General features: G+C 41.2%; 1 protein-coding gene across 1 annotated transcript; it reads left to right on the forward strand.

Annotated features, from left to right (window-relative positions):
* The first annotated feature begins 750 nt into the window (after positions 1 to 750).
* On the forward strand, positions 751 to 17,267 carry LOC117453962 (zinc finger protein 479-like). Its single transcript, XM_034093005.2, has 4 exons — positions 751 to 884; positions 2,511 to 2,576; positions 4,026 to 4,091; positions 16,351 to 17,267. The coding sequence occupies exons 1-4, from the start codon at positions 801 to 803 to the stop codon at positions 17,131 to 17,133; spliced, it is 999 nt and encodes a 332-aa protein (XP_033948896.2). The 5' UTR covers positions 751 to 800; the 3' UTR covers positions 17,134 to 17,267.
* Positions 17,268 to 17,484: the final 217 nt, after the last annotated feature.

Raw genomic sequence — 17,484 nt, forward strand, 5'->3', positions numbered from 1 at the left:
AAACCATTTAGTGCTTCGCATAATAAAATACACAACGGCTGTAGCCTGATTATGCTTTAGGAGCTGTAGGTGTGTGTGGTACAGTGTGTAGGTGTGTGTTGTACAGTGCGCAGATGCGGCGGACAGACAGGTCTTAGTTGGTTTGGTGTCCTCTGCTTACTTTTAATAGGGGGGGGGGGATATATCCAGTCTCTGATTGTGTTACGTTATTATGAGAGTGCTCTCATACTTTAAATTGCATATATTTATATAAATATATTTGTGTGTGTGTGTCCGCATCTGTAGCCTGTTATTGTCTCATTATACCGCACTCTCAATGAATTCAAGGTAAATATCTGGGGGAACAATGTTCAGATGATCTAACAGAGATTATAAAATATGACAAAACACTCGACAGCTGATGCAGCTGTTGCCACGTAATAATGAACGGACGTCGCTTTAATATGACCGCTCAGAGGAGAGGAGTTCTCATTTCTTTAAACGTCTGCTGCTTCCCCTCCTCTCTCCTCGGTTCCCCTCCTCGGTCCTCCGCTCGCATCTCCTGTGGGCGGGACTAAGTCTCGAGGAGGGGAGTCGAGGAGGGGAGTCGAGGAGGGGAAATTTGAGTATTGAGAAGCCTCTCTTGTCTCAAACAAGCCTAGTCAATGGGAAAAAGTGTTTCCGGGCCAAGCAACCTAAAGGAAGTGTAGTACCGCCGTTTGACCAGCACGAATATTCTCATTAGACTCCGGCGCACATCCTGGGGCTTGACTTCAATGTATAATTTTCCGCTTCCGGGGTTAGGGTTGGACCGGAAGTAGATGGGCATGACTTTAAAGTTCTTTGCAATCCGCCAAAAACCGAGAGAAGAAGAAGAAGAGGAAGAGGAAGAGGAAGAGGAAGAGGTGAGTGGATTAAACACACGCAGAGGTTTCATTAAGTGTATTTACACCTGTTAGCTTAGTTTACAGTTAATCACGAATCAGAAGTTATCTTATTTAACACAGCTGTAATATTGGAAGAAAGAAACTCACAAAAAAACTTTAAAATGTGCGCCAAAAATAGTTTCAAATTATCTTTAAATAAAGGCTAAAAGCTATCGGCTAACAGCTAAAGTCTAACAGCTAACAGCTACAGTTATTATTCCAGTTCGGCTCTGGGTGAGGAACAGTTGATTTGTAATGCTAAACGGACTTTATTTTAGTTATTTATTACACCAGTTGTCTTTAAGACAGTTTGAGTTGTTGTGATGGTGCTCTTTACCATAGATATGGTTTTAAATATATGCTTGTTAGCATCGCAATTCTGTGACGCAGCATTTCCCCATTGAAATGAATGGGGTTCTTCAGTTAGCAGCTAGCGCTAAGCTAAGCGACGGTTCAACTCATTAGATAAATAGATATACTTTATTTGAATAATTATTTACCTTAAACTGAGAAATGATTGTGTCACAGCAGAAGTGTTTTCAGGCATTACACAAGTTAGGCATATTTAAAAGATACAATAAGATATAATAAAAATGAAGCATTAGCAGCAAGTTTACACACTGCGGTCAACTCAGCCGTCTCTCGCATTTGCTTGGTCAAATGAGCAGCGCTTCATTTTTGAGTGCGCGATTAATATCGTATTTACGGTAATCGCCGAGAAGTGGCGCTGACGCTCGTACAAGTGTTGATGCTATATTTGATCAATCAATGATATTTGATGAGGGATAAAATGATTTTTAGCCATAAGTTCTTAATAAAATTGGTACTGTTGGACTCAGTACATGTTAGACTACTACCAAAAATACAATAAAGTACTTTTACTGTGTACTATTTGAGTAATACTCTGTCAAACTCCCCTCCAGAGTACAATAATGCATGTTTTCTGCCCTTTTTGATGAGATACAATCATTGTTTGCAATGAGTTCTTAATAAAATCGGTTATGCTGAATTCTGTACTACTTGGACTACTACCACGAGTACAATCAAGCACTTTTACTGTGTACTTTTTGAGTAATACTTTGTCAAACTCCCCTCCAGAGTACAATAATGCATGTTTTCTGCCATCTTTGATTTGAGATAAAATGATTTCGTGCAATAAGTTCATAATGAAATTGATACTGTTGGATTCTGAGAATCAGGTATGCTTGTTTTTCTCAACAAGAACTGTTCTTTAAAAGTTGGACTGTTGTAGCTTCAGTGGTTCTCAGGTTACAGTTACATAGCAGTGAATATTAACAGACTGATTCATGTGAATATTACTGTAAACTAACCTGTGTAGAAGTTTCTCCAATAAATTATATTTTTTTTGGTGGAAGAAGCAGGTATCATTTTTTTACCCTGCCCCTCAAAGAACCGGAATTGAGAACCGTTAAGAATCGGAATCGAAAAGTAGAATCGGAATCGTGGAAATTCAAACGATACCCAACCCTACTTCTCACCTCTGCTATGAACCTACGAAGTAGCTGTGGATTAGTTTTGTTGTGTCTGTCGGTTGTATTGAGTCGTCTTGTTTTGTGTCAGCTGTAGTTGTGTTGATTATTTCAGAGCCCCAGCCGGAGAAGGAGCACTGAGAGCAGCATGGAGGAGAACAAGGAGACTCCTGGAGCTCAGGTCAGTGTGCACTTCATCACAATATATTCCTAATTCCAGCGTTTCCACCAGGCGGGCGTCTTGCCGTCATTTGACGCCCTTATTCAGCTCGGAACGCCCTGGACTCGAGCCGAGGGCGTCCAGAAGAGTTTTTATCGCTTGAAATGAGGAAACAGGAGAAGGACATCCCTCTGCTGGAGGGGCAAAGGAGTCTGGTGGGATTCTTTTCACCGCCAGCAAAGCGTGTTCCTGTGCTAGTGGAGCGAGCGCCGGAGCCTCGCAGCGGCGAAACTCAGGCTCTGGTAAACTGTGGTAACATGAAGAGCCGCTTGGGAGCCGAAAGAGCCGGCTCTTCTTAGTGAGCCGAGTCAAATGATCCGACTCACTAAAAAGAGCCGGGATTCCCATCACTAATACGTAAAGAGATGGTATCTGTAAGGGACGGCTCAATTCAACATTCAAGTCCAGGGTTTCCCTCACAGAGCCTTCACTGTTGTTATTAGCATCTGGTGCTAGCTGCTCTAACGGAAGAAGATGTTTCTCCAATGATGTGGAGGAGAGTCCTCTCCAGTCAGACTGAGGCTGATAACTACAGCTCAGTGAGGTAAAGGACTCTGAGGGTTTAGATAGTTCACTTTAGTCTAAGTTCTCAGTGGGTCTCAAACGGCTTGATCACAATTTATGTAAACACATATTTCCAAGGCTCTCCTTTATAATTATTGGGATAAAACAGGTTTGAAATCATTCCAATGTAAACTATAGGACAGTAGACCAGACATATCGTTTTAAACTGGAGAGATACAAAAATATGCATTAATAAAAGAGTAAGATATGAATGAACAACAAAACTAAAATACGTGACATGTATTTGTTATTGGCTATGGGTTACTGGTTATGTTCACATACTTATTTAATTATTCAAATGTAAACCGATCTTTTTCATATGGGTGTTTGGAGTTGTACCCCCTAGATCTAGTCTCTAGTCATTCTGCTTAAAGTGCACCAGATTGAAGCATTTTACTTTAAAATGTTCAAACATTTCTTCCCGGTATGCCTGAGAAGCAGATTGCTTGCTTTTCTCAACAAGAACTGTTCTTTAAAAGTTGGACTGTTGTAGCTTCAGTGGTCCTCAGGTTAAAGTTACATAGCAGTGAATATTAACAGACTGATTCATGTGAATATTACTGTAAACTAACCTGTGTAGAAGTTTCTCCAATAAATTATATTTTTTTTGGTGGAAGAAGCAGGTATCATTTTGTTACCCTGCCCCTCAAAGAACCGGAATTGAGAACCGTTAAGAATCGGAATCGAAAAGTAGAATCGGAATCGTGGAAATTCAAACGATACCCAACCCTACTTCTCACCTCTGCTATGAACCTACGAAGTAGCTGTGGATTAGTTTGGTTGTGTCTGTCGGTTGTATTGAGTTGTCTTGTTTTGTGTCAGCTGTAGTTGTGTTGATTATTTCAGAGACCCAGCCGGAGAAGGAGCACTGAGAGCAGCATGGAGGAGAACAAGGAGACTCCTGGAGCTCAGGTCAGTGTGCACTTCATCACAATATATTCCTAATTTCAGCGTTTCCGCCAGGCGGGCGTCTTGCGGTCATTTGACTTATTACGCTCGGAACGCCCTGGACTCGAGCCGAGTAACATAACAGCAGGACCAGTGAGAGCTGCTCAAAGAGCCTTCAGCCTGCATCTGATCTGTAGCTCTGTGTTCCCTGAGAGGACTGACTGGAGCACAAAGGATGCTTCAGGCTGACTTCAGTGAAACTCCATTACACAGTTTAATCAGGAGAGGTTGCAGTTGAGGATGGAGCAGGAGGAGTTCCAATCCAATCCAACTTTATTTATATAGCACTTTAAAACCTTCAGACCGAAGTGCTGTACAGAGAGATAAGCTCACACAACATAATATAAATACATTTAAGATACAAACACAAAACAAACCAGAATAAACGTAATAATTTAAAATAAAATAACAGCCATATAATAAAAACAATAGACCTCTGAAAGCAAATAAAAGCAACACTCCACTTGTTTCCGAATGCCAAGGAGAAGAGGTGGGTTTTAAGACGGGATGTGAAAGCAGACGGTGTGGGAGCCTGTCTGGTGAGCGAGGGCCGGTCGTTCCACAGTTTAGGGGCGGCAGCAGAGAAAGCCCGGTCCCCTCTGCGCTTAGACTTTGTTTTTGGCACCCTCAGGACAGAGTCCTGCACGGGTCTGATTTTCAAGACCCGCTCCCGCGACGTGCAATAACGAACCATATGCTACCCGCACATATTGCCAATTAGTTCCGCAACCCGACCCGACCCGTCGGCACAAGATCCGCGACCCGCATAGCCAATATATGAGCAGTGAAAACGTGCAATTATTAACACACGCAGTTGCATATTTGTCTCAAAAAGCCTGGGATGTTGTTATTTTCTCCATCTAGGAACCAAAGGTCTCCCAGACGTTGGATTTCGCTCTTGAGGAAGTGTTATTGAAAATGCTGTATTCTCCGCTAGAGAGCTTCACCTCAGCCATTTCGAATGTGGCGCGCACAGCAGTGATGTGTCGGTCGCTCAAAGAGCCGGCTCTTTTAAGTGAACGACGGGAGCCGGCTCTCGCCCGCGAACGAGCCGTTTTTTGTTTTGCTTTTGCGGAGGGATCTAGATCGGCATGAAGGCACACTATGCAATGTGCACATTATCCCGCTTATTACACACGGCCACATTCTCAACAAAGTAACGACATGACTCCCAATATTAATTTAAATGCTTTTATTGATTTAGAAAATGATTTTATTGATTTAAAAAATAGTTTTATGTATTGATTTAAATTGACATGCATCCGCTAAGAAAAGTAGCTAGTAGTAGGTCAGCTGCAGCTCACAGAATCAGCCCCCTGCGAAAACAGCGCTGGAAAGAGCGAAATGAGGCGTGGCTAAAATGCAGGATGTTTTTGGTATTTTGAAAAAAAAACTATATTTATATACTTTATATTGGCCCCTTTTTTAAAATAGTTTTTATAGGTGTTGCCATCTGTTTTGTGTAGCGTGGTTCTACAAGCAAGTCAATGCATTCATTGGGTGGTATCAGAGAGTCACAAGGGTCTGTAAATGCAATGAAAACAATTGGCCACAGCAAATCATTTATATTAAACATGTAATTTTTACTTTTGAATACTTTAGTACAAAGGATGAATAATTTAAATGATGTGTACACATATAAATCATTAGTCAAACAGGGCTACATTTGATTTAATTAAAAGGTATAATATGTGGTAAACTGAAGAGCCGGTTGGGAGACGAAAGAGCCGGCTCTTCTTGGTGAGCCAAATGATCCGGCTCAGCAGCAGATTGATGCGCGCTGCAGAGGTTATGATTATGCGCGGAGGACAGGTCTGAGGATTTTAAATATTAAACTAATTTATTATTATTTTAATATATTTATTATGCAATACCCGCGACCCGACCCGCATCATCTTTGTTTTACCAGAACCGAACCCGGAAAAAAGCGTTTGTCACCCGCGGGTACCCGACCCGATGCAGGACTCTGCCTCAGGAGCAACTGATCAGCTGACCTGAGAGTGCGAGTTGGCGTGTAGCTGTGTAACAGCTCAGAGAGGTAGGGCGGGGCCAGGCCATTGAGGGCTTTAAAAGAGTTTAAAAAATGAATCCTAAAATGAACGGGCAGCCAGTGGAACGAAGATAAAATGGGGGGAAATGTGCTCGTATTTGCGTGTGCCAGTTAGTAGCCGTGCTGCTGCATTTTGCACCATCTGCAGGCGAGCAAGGGAGGATGCACTTATCCCATACATAAGGCATTACAATAATCCAAGCGGGAGGTGACGAAGGCATGGATTACCGTTTCAAAGAGGTCACTATTTAAAAAAGGCTTTATTTTGGATAGCTGCCTGAGGTGGAAGAAGCTGTTTTTAACAACTGCCTTGATCTGGCTGTCCAGCTGGAGTTCAGGGTCCATCTTTATCCCAAGATTTGTGATGGTAGGCCTGGTGGAGTGGCCCAGGGATCCTAGGTCTATAGGAGTGGTCCGAGGGGCACCAAAAACCATCACTTCGGTTTTGTCATCATTTAATTTAAAAAAAAGTTGCATGACATCCAGGATTTAATGTCTAAGTTGAGGGGTCTACAGCAGGAGGCAGAGAAGCGTTTAGAGGTGGAGAAGGTGCTGGAGGGGGAAAAGATGAAAAGCGAGAAGGTGCTGGAGGTGGAAAAGATGAAAAGTGAGAAGGTGCTGGAGGTGGAAAAGATGACATTTGAGGTGGAATATAGATTACGGCTGATTGGAGAGGGCAAGCTTGCTCCGGTGGAGGATGGTTCTGATAGGTCGGCACCAGGTGGTGGCGATATTATTTCTTACTTGCGGTTAGTGCCAAAGTTTAAAGGGCGTGACCCTGACATTTTTTTAACTCTATTTGAACGCATAGCAGAGGCAAGAAACTGGTCAGATTGGGACAAAGTGCTGCTACTTCAGTGTGTACTCACTGGGCGAGCACGGGAGGCTTATTCAGCTATTTGTGGCGAAGATGCTTTGGACTATGCTAGAGTAAAATCAGCAAGTCAGAAAGTCTCTGACAGGGAGACCAACAATCTTTGAGCAGATTTATGATTTCTAACAGGTGGAGCAGTTTTGCCGAAGTAACAACATGCTGATACCGGTTAGTAGGGATGTAACGATACCAAAAACTCACGGTACGATAATATCGCCATAAAAAGTCCACGGTACGATATTTATCACGACATTGGGAAAAAAGGGAAAAAAATGTGAATTTTCTTTTTTAAATTAAATAATAAATCTGATTTGTACAGCATTTTAGTAGGATAGTAGTGTTTTAAAGTGTCAACAATATAATAATCAGACCCGGCAATAGAATAGATCAAGTTTCACTTTAGTTTTTCAAGTAACTCAACTCTAACTCACTCGCTCAGCATCATCAAGGTTATCTTTTAGGAATATGAGCATTTCCAGGTAGAAGCTGGGATGTTTGGGCGTTTGCAATATCCCCTGCTGTGGAAACAACTCTCTTGCTTGGTACTGATGTTGCTGGGACAGAGAGATATCCTTTGGCCATGGGTGACAGCAGTGGGTAGAACTGTGCATTGTCTCTCCACCACTTCAAAAACAATACAGTTTTTCCCAAGAAGGTGAGGCTTATTGACAGGGCGAGATATAAATATACTGTTGATTCTTGTCAATGTCTCTAGGTATGTACATGTAGCCCTGTAAATACGATGTCCTTTTGTGTTATCTGTTTTAGGTTCATGTTGAGAGAGAGAATTGTCAACGGGGGGCGCGGCGCACGCTCGTGAACTGTTAGCGCCATGTTATGCATGCCCACTGCACCTCGCGGGAGTGCGCACAGCGTAAAGCCAAAACTCACAGACATTTCAATGATTTGTACAGTTGGTTTTGGAAACGGTATAATTTCCTTTTTGACTCTGAAAACTCTGAAACTCTGAAAGCAGTCCGTCAAAATGACGGACTGCTTTCAGAGTTTTCCGTCATTGTTTAAAAAAATCTGTCATAGACGGAAAATATTCGGTTAACACGACCTCTGATTGAGACATTTATTTACCGCGATATTCAATATGTCGTTACATTCCTACTGGTTAGTAAAAACCACAAATTAATGCTTTGACAAGTCTGCAGACAGACGGCAGGCGAAAAACCTTTTAAAAATGGGGGTTTTCTGAATGGAGATCGGCTAAGCTAACGCAGTATATGCTCCGACCGTCCACACTCACAACAACGGCCTACAGACATAAATAAACCAGCGACTGTATTCTCCATGACACAGGCAGTCTGTGGTTTGTACTTGTTTCACTTGTGTCTAGTTTCTGAACAGATATGAGGAGCTGTGAGCTCGGAGTGCTAACAGCTAACGGCTGATGTTGGTTTTGTGGTTCACATTGAAGATGCCGTCACGGCTCCGCCTATACCGTACGAGGCCCTTCAGTGGAAATGCGCCATAAGTGGATGTCATTGAAGACTTTTACAAGAGTGGTCCCAGTGCTGTGGTTTGGATGAAAGCCTGACTGGAACACATCCAAACTGTTTTTTAACCTCTTAAGCCCCACGGACCCGGTTCCGGGGCCGAAATCGCGTCATTTGCAGGAAACAACGTCTAAGGAACCTTAATATTTAATAAACTATGAATATTTTATATCCATATAACGGGAAAAACTAATTTAACTGATCTTTTTTATTTTTTTCTCAAAAAACACACACAATGCTAACACTGACCCTCTGAATTAGCCCAGAGCGAAAAATGCTAACCTATTACTACACCGAAAATCACTCCTAGCTCCCTTATTACTTATCCTAGATGCACATCCAACACATCGTTTATGATCGTAAAGACATCTAACGTTGCCCACCTCAACACTGAAAGATACAAACTCGCGACGTTATCAACAAAAACGTACATCAAAACATGTGGCGCAAGGTAGCCTAAAACGCTAACATGGCTTACCTTGGTTTTGTCTGGTCAAAACTGGTCTTCAATGGCATTAAAACGATGCTGTAGTTAATCCATAGGTTCATATCCAATGTGGCTGTGTCCCCTTTGAAATGTTCTGATAATCTATAAGCAATAAAACTGCAATTCCGTTTTCAAATATCAGAGCAGGCCATTCCTACGCTCTGTAGCAAGATTGAATGCGCGAAGACGCAACCTTTTTTTAAACATGAGTGTGTGCGGGACGATTTCCCTTGGATTCTATTGGCTCTAACGGTCAGAAAGAGATGTCACTTCAAAATCGAAGAAGGGGGGCCAGAGATAAGGAAAGAATAGGTTTCTTTTGCTAAATCTGTCTAAAAAGGTCAAATGTCAGTTGTTTTGCATCAATCTTGATAAAGGGTACTTATTATATGTTGTACTTTGGATTCCTAAAGCTTTTAGTCTACTAACCCATCATCCAAGGTTAGTTTTCACTATAAGTACAAAATATGTTTTGAACGGACACTATAATTTACAGTTTTTTACCATGTTCAATCTGAATTTTCTTTAAAATAAAAAACATCTATATTGATTCTGACTTTTCTAGATCCAACTCACACGTTTATCATTACTTTGAGAAAAAAGATTATTAATTTAACTCTTTTTAGAAGGGAAGATATGGTCATTTGTTCTGGGAATGTCATTTTCGAGCCTGAAACCTGAAAAACAGGCTTGGGGCTTAACAGGTTAAAGTATTTGTAGGACTATTTATATTGTGTTGCATGGTTGAAAATGTTTCGTATCTTGTATTTTGAGGTGATACTGTGACACATAAATAAAAAACAAAACGGTTTTAATTAGGTCAACTAAAATATGCGTCACATCCTGCTACGGTCCCGCGCGAGCGCCTTTTCTTGGAGGCGAATAACCCCCGGCTCGATGAGAGAACTATGGATAAATCAAAGAAAAGTACCGGAGGAACACAGGGTTTCATTCTGCGTGGACAGTTATCTGCTTTCACAGCAAACGATGCTGGTTTACCGGTATGTTTGATATTTAGAGAGAAGTTGTCAATGGTGGTGCAGCCTTTACGTATCGAGGAACAACAAGGGAGAGGAAGACAGCTGACGATCGTCAGTCATAATTCAATGGGGCATGTAATTTATTTCAGAAAACACTTTTTGTTATATTCCATGGAATGCTCTTAACATCCCGATAGCAATGAATATATTAAATGCTTTGACAATAAATACAAAAATTAATCTCTGGAAGCCGTAGCGCTGTAAAAAGCACGACCAATCATCTGAGCTGGCCCGGCTAAAATAACTGGATGGCCTAACTGCCTGTCAGCCTTCCATCTGTGCACAAACGTATCTCGTGCCCTCATTGGTCATGTGCGCGTTCGTGTGTGTTGGAGGAGGGGCTCCAGTGTTTCCCCTAGGATGGAGTCATAGCAGCGGTGCTAAGGCACGTGGGCCCAGCATAATGTGAGCGTGGAGCACGTGGAATAAATGAAAAATCTCTACAAAAGGCAAATACAAAAACAGAAACTTATTGACATAGTTCATATACTTCAAAATAGCTTCAAATGTATTCATTATTGTATGAACATATTTGAATTGGAGGGTGGTCACATCCTCTAGGGGGGTCTGGGGGTATGCCCCCCCGGGAAGATTTTTTTTTTGAACATTTTAAAGTAAAAGCTTCAATCTGGTGCACTTTGAGCACACAATTACTAGAGACCTGATCTAGGGGAACTCTAAAACACCCATATGAAAAAGATCGGTTTACATTTGAATAATCAAATAAGTATGTGAACATAACCAATAACCTACCATAGCCAATAACAAATAAATGTAGCTTATTTGATTTTTGTTGTTCATTCATATCTTATTTGACCTAGTTAACTTATTTTACTTAATTTATTTATTTATGCATATTTTTGTATCTCTCCAACTTTAAACGATATTTTTGGATTACTGTCCTATAGTATACATTGGAATGATTTCAAACCTGTTTTTATTTATCCTAATAATTATAAAGGAGTGCCTTGGAAATATGTGTTTACATAATTTGTGGTCAAAACGTTTGAGACCCACTGAGATAACTTAGACTAAAATTAACTAAACACAAATCTAAACACTCAGAGTCCTTTACCTCACTGAGCCTCTCAGTCTGACAGGAGAGCTCTCCTCCACCCTGGTTGTAGAAACATCTACTTCTTATATCCGTTAGCGCTACAAGCACTAGATTCTAATAACAACAGCGCCGGTACCGGTGCGCCCTCTCCCTCGCTCGCTCTCTCGCTCGCACTTTGGCTGTGAGCTGCGGGCGCCTGATAAGCCAACATCCCCAACTTTCATCACTTACAGCGCATCGTACAGGGCAAATGAAAAGTGTAACCGGGGTGAAAAGGGTGTTACATTTACTTAATTATGAATGTTGTTACATCAAGGCCGAAAATTTGGATGAGCGCCAACGGTCAAAAATGTTTTTTCCCTCCCAGAGCTACCAGCGCATCGCCCCCCAGATCTGGCGCCCAAGGCGACCGCCTGTTAATACCAAAAATCGGCCCTGCCTAGTACATACAGTGGCAATGTCTCAACATTTAGCAAAAATACACCTTTATTGAACATACAGTAACACAAATACTACAAATCCACATAACAAACAATCAAAAAAGAAAAAGGGTCGCCACTTATTATAATTTAAAAATTACATTTTTTATTTTTTTTTGGGTACTGGCTTGCGCCCCCTAGCAGCGGCGTGCATATTTCAGCAGCGGCGCTGCGCCGCCACTATTTGTATATAGGGGAAACACTGGGCTCTGTAAGAAAGTCTGAAGGAAGAGGCATATTTTTTCCGGTTGTGTACTTTCAAATTCTAGCGCACTTGAGCTGGTTTCTCCATTCTTACCTACCCTACCTTTAACTCTTTTTAGGGTGCAGCTATATGTTTTATTTATTTCAAAGTGGGCCCATTTAATAATATTTTTTCCCCTTCAAATGTGCAGAGGACTCCCCAAGTGCTGTGTTTAATTTATTTTAAAGTAGGCCGGTGTATTATTTTTAATTCTCCTTATAAGAGTTCTTTGTTTCTTATTAGAGGTTAACAGTTTTATATCATGTAATAAATGGCCTAATAAATGCAAAAAACCTGTAGTTTTTGTCTGATATAACAATAAAAAACTATGAAATATGTTTTGCGGCTCCAGACAAAAAAAAATTTGGGAAAAAGGAGCAAAATGGCTCTTTTGGTCAAAAAGGTTGCAGACCCCTGCCCTAGTTGGAGCAATGGCATCTATAACATTTTTATTTTTGAATTAAAATGATCTACTAGCTCATTTACTGAGATGTTAGCAGGGGCAAGTGTGGAAGAAACATTCCGAGTAAACATTTCCCTAGTATTTTCAGTTAAATATCGCTTTGTGGTTACCTCTTTTTGAACATTTGTGTGAACAGAAATAGAGCTCTCAAAGGAATGGTCAGAGAGCGCAACATCAGTCACCACAACATCAGAGATATTCAGACCCCTTGAGATCCTTAAGTCCAGAGTGTGCCCCTTATTGTGCGTGGGCTCCGTCACATGCCGAGTCAGTCCATAGCTATCAAGACATAGTTCTTTTGCAGGTCACCCTTGAAAAAGAGATCTTTTGATCTCAAGGGGCTTCACCTGGTTAAATAAAGGCTACAAACAAAACAGCCCCTCGGTCCTGGGGGTTGTCAACATGGATGTTAAAATCACCAACAATGCCACAAAAATACCTCAGTGACGTGGTTGAAATCTTGTCTCCAGAAAACAAAAAACTGAAACAAGTGGTATTATTGACTGTGTGTTTGATGTGGCTCTTTGCAGTAACATAGAAAACATGTGGCTCTTAACCTCTGACTGGTTGGACACCCAGTTTTTTTTAAAATATATTTGTCTCACTATACAGGTTCATTTTGATTGTTTGTTTTTGAAAAAAATATGCGATCTTTTCATATAAGCTGCCCCTGAATATTCAGGATATTTTCAGGCCCAGGGAAATGTGCTTCTAACTGGAGATCTGAACGGACGAACAGGAATTGAACCTGATGTCATAGACCCACAGGGCAGCCACCATGTATTTGGTGAGCCCCCCCTGTTTACCACACCAACCGTCAGCCATCGGAACAGCCCTGACTCTGAAGTCAATCAGAATGGCAAAGAGATAGTGCATCTCTGTCGGGCCTTAGGCCTGTACATAGTGAACGGGAGGTTCAGAGGGGACTCTTTTGGGAGATTCACATACCCCTCAACTCTAGGGTCTAGTGTAGTAGACTATGCAATCACTGACATGGACCCCTCCACTATCAGTGCATTCACTGTCAGACAGCAATCCCCCTTTTCAGACCACAACCAAATCAATGTGTTCTTTAAACTCTCAGGTCCAATGAGTGACACAACAAGGGAACCCAGTAAGCTGTACACATTACATCCTACTTACAGATGGGCCCCAGACAGTGGAGACAAATTCACCATGGCCTTGAACTCACCTGATCTGATGAATGACATGTCACTATTTGACCAAAGTCAATATGTTCCTACCAAAGATGGTGTAAACATGGCCATTGATTATATCAATATGATATTTCAGAAGGCAGCTATTAAAGCTGACCTTATCAAACAAAAGCAGAAGCCTGTTAAAAGGCAAAAGGCTGACACATGGTTTGACCAGGAATGCAAGACCATCAGAAAAGATCTGAGAAAAATAGCAAATGAAAAACATCGGCAACCAAAAAACCCAGCCTTACGTATTGGATACAATGACGTTTTAAACAAATATAAATGTACAAAAAAGGAACAAAAAACAAAATTATACCCACATGAAACTTGAGGATATTGAGAAAGCCATTGATCAAAATCAATTCTGGGATCTGTGGAACAACTTCAACACAAAACAACCACAAGCATTACCCATCCAAAACGGTGACATCTGGAGAGAACATTTTGAAAGTTTGTACAAAGACATACCAATAAATCTAATGAATTCAGATCAATGTATTACAAAAGAGAAACTCCAAACATTAGAAGAAACTATTACAGACAACCAAAAGCCCCTTGATTTCCCAATTACTTGGGAAGAGTAGACACAATCTCTCCGGTCAAGGAAAGCTTGTGGCCCAGACAACATTAAAAACGAAATGCTCAGATGCAGCACCCCAGAGATGCAGGGTACAGTGTTAAAGCTGTTCAATATCGTATTGCAGTCAGGATGTGTTCCTGACATCTGGTGCAAAGGGCTCATTTCCCCCATTCATAAGAGTGGAGACAAATCAGACCCTAATAACTACCGTGGCATCTGTGTCAGCAGCTGTCTGGGGACATTATTCTGTAGCATTCTAAATAAAAGAATACAAGATTTCCTTAACCAACAATCCATCTTGAGTAAATTGGCTTCCTTCCAAAACACCGCACCACCGACCATGTGTAAACCCTTCACACTTTAGTTAACAAACATGTACACCAAACATAACATGGTAAGATATTCACTTGTTTCATTGATTTCAAAAAAGCTTTCGACTCTATTTGGCACGAAGGGCTCTATTATAGACTTCTACATTGTGGTATAGGGGGCAAAATGTACGATCTGGTTAAATCAATGTATTTAGAGAATAAATGTGCTGTTAAAATTGGAGACAAACAAACTGAATTCTTCACCCAGAGAAAAGGCGTTCGTCAGGGTTGCAATTTAAGTCCCACTTTATTTAATATATATATAAATGAACTTGCTGTTCAGTTGGATCACTGTGCAGCTCCTGGCCTCTCCCTCCTAGATAGAGAGGTGAAGTGTCTGCTTTATGCTGATGACCGTGTTCTGCTGTCTCCTACTGAACAAGGACTACAACAGCAGCTGGACATAGTAGACCAGTACTGTAAGGACTGGGCCCTGGCAGTCAATATGAAGAAAACTAATGTCATGGTTTTCCAAAAACGCCCCAGATGTCAGGAGAACAAATACCAGTTTACCATAAACAATCATATCATCGAACATAGTATGAGTTACACCTACCTCTGTTTAACCATAACAGCATCGGGAAGTTTCAACATGGCAGAGAATGCACTCAAAGAAAGAGCCAGAAGAGCTCTAAATGCAATTAAGAGAACATTTTATAATGTCCAAATTCCAGTTAAAATCTGGCTCAAAATCTTTGATAGTGTGATCCAGCCCATTGCGCTGTACGGTAGTGAAGTATGGGGTCCACTCAGTCCCCTCCACTCCAAGCCCTCCAGAGCCAAGAGCTGACCCAGAGAAGAGTCCCCTATGTCAGCTGGTGCTGAGGCTAGCTGCCCCCTCTCAGAGCCACTCTGACCAGTCTCTCAGCAACAATGTAAAGACAACTATGAGAGAGAGAGAGAGAGCGAGAGAGCGAGAGAGAGAGAGCGAGAGAGAGAGAGAATTTAAATCTTTTGGAGTCTCTTTGTTTTGGTTGTTGTCAACCAGCATTTGAGCACTTGGTTCCCCTAACCCAGTAGGGAACGTAATAGTGTGTATAGACGTGCACATGGTTAAAACGTAGCAGCCTGCGGTCGCTCGTTAGCTGTTCTAATGAAGGTAAACACAGTGAAGGCACAGTTCTTTGCAGCTGGTGCTGCTCTTCTGAGATTCTGCTGAGTTACACGTTACTGCCTCCTGGTGCTGCAGAGATTTCATGAAGTGAAGGAGGTTTTTCTTCTATAAAACAGCTGTGGGCAGCAGATACTGAGAGTCACAGACATGAATACATAGGTCAAGGCAGACTGGTTCACAGACTCTCCTGTTTTGCCGATCTGGTGCTTGAACAAATAACTCTACACCCCTGGCTGAAATGTCCCTAAAATGAAGTCCGTGTTTGAAATGTATCTCAAATAATGTATGTATTTCCCCACATAAACATAACAGTCTGTAATGAAATGGCTGTCTCCTGTGTGCTCCACTTACTACTTTCTCCTGCGAACTTTCTCTCTTTTTTTTTTCATTGCCCTCTAGGGGCTTCGTACAATGCAACATTTTTTTTTTAAAAGTAAAGTCCTTTCGAGTCATCTGTCTCACGCCTAAGTCAAGTCTCAAGTCATGAATACGAAGTCAAGTCGAGTCTTTTATCAATGTTAGTCAAGCAAGTCTCAAGTCAAAAATATGCGAGTCAAGTGACTCGAGTCCCCCACCTCTGGTATATACTTTGGTTAGAATATTACTGTATTACTGTATCAAATATAATAAACACAAACAGTTGATAAGTAGTATTTTGTTAACTCAAGGTTGATATTAAGTGAGTTTTTATTGTGTTAACTTGTGTATTTATGCTTTTTAGATTGACTTTCTCTCTTTCTCTGTCTGTCTGTTCTAGAAACCGAAAGGAAGAGAGAGATGTCACAACTGTCAGCAATGTGACAAATCCTTTACAACATCTGGAAATTTAAAGCGCCACCTGCTTATTCACACTGGAGAAAAACCGTATAGCTGTGAAGAGTGTGGGAAAACTTTCACTCAATCAGGTGATCTCAAAACACATCAACGTATTCACACAGGAGAAAAACCGTACAGCTGTGAAGAGTGTGGGACAACTTTCACTAGATCAGATGCTCTCAAATCACATCAACGTATTCATACTGGAGAAAAACCTTACAGCTGTGAAGAGTGTGGGACAACTTTCAGTACATCAGGTACTCTCAAATCACATCAACTTATTCATACTGGAGAAAAACCTTACAGGTGTAAAGAGTGTGGGAAAACGTGCACTACATCAGGTGCTCTCAAATCACATCAACGTATTCATACTGGAGAAAAACCTTACAGCTGTGAAGAGTGTGGGAAAACTTTCACTACATCAGGTGCTCTCAAAAAACATCAACATATTCATACTGGAGAAAAACCTTACTGGTGTGAAGAGTGTTGGAAAACATTCACTACATCATGTAATCTCAAATCACATCAACGTATTCACACTGGAGAAAAACCGTACTGGTGTGAAGAGTGTGGGAAAACTTTCACTACATCAGGTGCTCTCAAAACACATCACCGTATTCACACTGGAGAAAAACCTTACTGGTGTGAAGAGTGTGGGAATACATTCACTAGATCAGATGCTCTCAAATCACATCTTCGTGTTCACACACTCTTAAAACCATAGTGGTGTGAAGAGTGTGGGAAAACTTTTTCTTAAAGTATTCACCTTAAAGTCCATGAGCGAGTTTCACTGTTCATTAATCTGCCGAGTAGTTTCTCCAATAATCTGCTTGTTTAATAAAATGTTGTGACTTTAAACTTTGATTGGGATGTTTTTGATAGTTCCTGTTGAGTTAGCAGTCTGTTCTGGTCTAAAAGAACCAATGATTCATGTATCTAGAACACATTTACGATGTTTTTAGTTTGATCCTATTCTCTTGTTAAAATGAACAGACTACCAAAAATAAAATGGCCTTAGAAACAGACTCGCAACCCTGCATATCTGTTGTGTTTTGCAGCAGTGGAAATCTGCAAC

This window comes from Pseudochaenichthys georgianus, chromosome 10 (genome assembly GCF_902827115.2).
Source record: "Pseudochaenichthys georgianus chromosome 10, fPseGeo1.2, whole genome shotgun sequence".
NCBI lineage: Eukaryota > Metazoa > Chordata > Actinopteri > Perciformes > Channichthyidae > Pseudochaenichthys > Pseudochaenichthys georgianus.

Bases quoted from the DNA above. Each gene is read 5' to 3' on its own strand.
- LOC117453962 (XM_034093005.2), top strand. From the start codon at position 801: ATGGGCATGACTTTAAAGTTCTTTGCAATCCGCCAAAAACCGAGAGAA. The intron at 885-2,510 runs GTGAGTGGATTA...TGATTATTTCAG, and splicing joins AGGAAGAGGAAGAGGAAGAG to AGCCCCAGCCGGAGAAGGAG. The intron at 2,577-4,025 runs GTCAGTGTGCAC...TGATTATTTCAG, and splicing joins AGGAGACTCCTGGAGCTCAG to AGACCCAGCCGGAGAAGGAG.